A 3,749-nucleotide genomic window follows, 5' to 3' on the forward strand; every position below is an offset into this window, starting at 1 on the left:
TTCAGTTTCATTACCTGTAATATGAATGATTGGAATTTGATATTCTCACACTCTAGGAAGGAGAGCTGGACTCATTCTTTCGTGGACACATTCCAACATTTATCATATTTTTCAAGAGACAGGACGCGTGTTCATAATTTTCTGTCAATATCACAAATCCTTCAGCATTCTTTTCCACAATGAGCATGGAACTTGTTTCACACTTGAGGGCTTGCTGTGGTGATTGCCATTCCCATACTGTCTTTGATTTAAGAAATTATTTTTTAAATGTATACTCACTCATTAGGCAAAATCTCCCAAAGCTTTGTTCAAAACCTGCCCTTCTCTTTTACTTTAGTTCAGGAGATGGTTTGATTTTATAAAATAATGTTTTTATTATTCTGTTTTGGACAATGTGCATATCCCTTTGCATGCATTAGAGAACAGAAAAGAAATACATAAGCACAAGTGCCACCTTGTTGGGTTTTCCACCAGTTTTGGGGGAAGCCATTGGCTGGCCAGTCCACCACTCAGTTCAATGAATCAGCCACTAATCTGAAAGAGGCGTGGTACTCTAGGTTCATCTCCTGCCTCACTTTCCACGTGCAGACATTGAGCCTGCTCAAACGTTTAGCTTTAGTTAATGTAACAGGCATAAAGTGGTCCTCAGATTTTCAGTCTTGGCACTCAAATGCTATGGTTTTACCGAAGCAGACTTATAGGAAGAAAATATAAATCACTTAAATCTCTTTAGGATGGAGAGAAGTCTGTAGGCAAGAAGAACATGAAATAGTATTATTCTCAGAATTCGTACGATCATGGAATCAGCATCTATTCAGCACTCCCTCAGAAAACCATCACACTATATCTTGGAAAAGGAGAGAGCAGATATTACAAGAACACTATGGTCAATGATTATATAGAGAGATTTTTTTAGTTCACTTGATAACAACACTTTCATTCACTGTACAATCACGAACAGACACAATATCTAGAAATATCATAGACAGGCAAACAAGTGAAAATTTGATATTTTAGGCCGAAAATCAAAAAGAGGTTTGGTTGTCACATGTAAAAAGCTCCTATTTAATACAGTCAGCTCATGTTTAGCATTCCTAATGGAAAAGATGAAATGACAACAAATTATATCATTGTATTATTGTTCAGTCCAAAAACTAACTTTCCTAATCTTAGAATGCAATCTGCGATTTTATTTTAAAAAAAAAAAAAAAAAAAAAAAGAAGAATTACCTTCCAAAGCATGTTGGCTTTAGGCTAATATTTTAATTAGTTTTTATCCTCTGAGAGTATTCCGGTTAAACCATAGGGTAAGTCTGCTGGATGATGAATAAGAAGAAATAAATAGGTTTTTGAAATGTGTCTTCCAGGGAAATACAGTAACTATTAGAAAAATAAACTTTGTTGTCAATAAAGAGTTGACTCTATGTTTGGAGGGGGAAACACCATACACATGTCACTTGAATAGCATTATAGATGTACTGCTCTAGAATTATTTAAGAAGTAAAGGACGAATCTGCTCTATAGCTATACACACTCATGAAAATAAAACCAGACTATGAAACAAGTATCACATAGCCCAGATTCACACTGGTTAGGAACAGGCGTGGCTGACACTTCCATGATCACAAAGATGCTCTGATTCTGAAGTTCCTAAAACCCTGAGCTCATCTTCTGCCTGGAGACCAAGCTACCATCTCCTTTTGTAATTCTGCCACCAAATTTCACTACCTTGTTGTACCATCATGCTATTAGGCACATAATGCATACATAGCGCTGCTGAGAGGAGCAAGGGAATATTCACACAAAGAATAATGAAAGGGGGAGATGGTGAGGTTTCTAGATACATAAGCTAAGGTGACAAGTCTTTGCTTCTCCAGGGCACTACACACAGCTGTTAGTCCATTCTTTTGATTACTTGCATGGTTGAAAGAGTTTTCCCATATATTATCTCATTGGCTCTTCACAACCACCCCATTGGTAGCTATCACAGGTATCATCTTTGTCCCCACCAGGAGGCTTTACCCAGGCCCACACAGGTGATGGAGCCAAGGCTGGATCAGATCTTCTGATCCCAAATTTCCAAATTCAAAACACCAAACAAAGGAGGTGGATTAGAAAGAGGGACAAGCCCTCAGTAAGCCTGTAGAGTCACTGAATCTCATTGTTGGGTCCCCCCCACCAACCATTTGTATGTTCTTTTCTTTCCTGGGTGCCCAGGGTGAGAATCAGGGCCAAGGATGAGAAGAGAAAGTTGCAGAAAGAGCCAGAAGCCCGCTTTGTATTCTTGCCCCAGCCTTGCAAATGTTAGGAGTGAACTCAAGCCTAAGAACAATCCCACAGATGGGCTACATCAGTGTCTGATGAGAAACTTAGATGGTCCAGAGAGACCCTCACCCTACAGACACGTGTACCACAGTCTTAGATGCCTACTTAGGCTCCCTTCCGGAAACCCCATTATTCCAGGCTATCTCCCAACATTTTTCTTGGTTTTATCGTTACTTCTTTTTGCCTATTAAATATCATCAACATATACAGGTTTCACCAGTGCCTACTCTTTGCACAAACTAGAATGTTCAATGAATGTCGGCCACTGGTGATGGTGTCTAATCACACCAGTTTTAGAGATTCTGAGCTCCCTGGACACAGTGTTGACATATTTGTCCATTTGCTTTGCCCTATGCAGCACACCAAGTGTTCTTGGTTGATAGCATGTACCTAAGCACACTGCTCAGGGTCCCAAAGGTCGTGTCCTGGGGTTATTTCAGTATGATGCAGTCCACCTCTTCAGTGGCAGGCACCCCCGTGGTTTTGAGGTCAAGGTCCCCACTGGACTTACTCCCGCTGTAAGAGGCCTTCCAGTGGAGCAGCATGATCTTCTTGAAGTACTTGGTGGTGTTGTTCTTGACGGTCACGAAGCACACGGTGTTGACCATGCTGTTGCTCATGGCGATGCACTCAACCACATAGAAGGCCGTGAGGTAGTGCTTCTCCTTCACAAACACGGCGGGGAAGAAGTCACGCACAATGGTAAAGCCGTAGAAGGGCGCCCAGCACAGCACGTAGGCGGTGAGGATGCACATGAGCACCAGGACCGTCTTCCGGCGGCAGCGCAGCCGCTTCCGGATCTGCTCAGTCTGGAAACCAGGGACAGCCTTGAACCAGAGTTCCCGGGAGATCCTGGCATAGCACAGGGTCATGGTGACCACCGGGCCCACGAACTCAATGCTGAAGATGAAGAGGAAGTATGACTTGTAGTAGATCTGCTGGTCCACTGGCCAGATCTGGCCGCAGAAGATCTTCTCTTGGCTCTTGACAACGAGGAGGACCGTTTCAGTGGTGAAATAGGCTGACGGTATGGCAATGAGGATGGACACCATCCACACCAAGGCAATCAAGCCAGTGGCTGTTTGATAGTTCATGCGGGGTCTCAGCGGGTGGACAATGGCCAGATATCTAGGACAAGGACACAAATGGGATCAACCACTGTGGTAAGGAAGTGCTGGAGGATGTTATTTTTGCAACATTGAGGCACAAATGGTAGGTGTTGAGGGGAAGAACAGTGTTATGTGGGCTTCCAGGAAAGGCAGACTTGAATGCCAGCTCCAGCTACACCTCTTACTAGCTGTGCAACCTCAGGCAAGTTTTTATTTTTTTTTTAATTCAAGTATAGTTGATTTACAATGTTGTGTTAATTTCTGCTGTACAGCAAAGTGATTCAGTTATATATATATATATATATATATATATATA

General features: G+C 42.2%; 1 protein-coding gene across 1 annotated transcript in view; it reads right to left on the reverse strand.

The window, feature by feature from the left end:
* Positions 1-2,755: 2,755 nt before the first annotated feature.
* PROKR1 (prokineticin receptor 1) overlaps positions 2,756-3,749 on the reverse strand; it is a 9,783-nt gene continuing 8,789 nt past the window's right edge. The window contains exon 2 of the mRNA XM_007464084.1: positions 2,756-3,452. Within this exon, the coding sequence (XP_007464146.1) occupies positions 2,756-3,452 (697 nt within the window). The remainder of the gene's footprint in view (positions 3,453-3,749) is intronic.

This window comes from Lipotes vexillifer, unplaced genomic scaffold (assembly GCF_000442215.2).
Source record: "Lipotes vexillifer unplaced genomic scaffold, Lipotes_vexillifer_v1.1 scaffold311, whole genome shotgun sequence".
NCBI classification, from domain to species: Eukaryota; Metazoa; Chordata; class Mammalia; order Artiodactyla; family Lipotidae; genus Lipotes; species Lipotes vexillifer.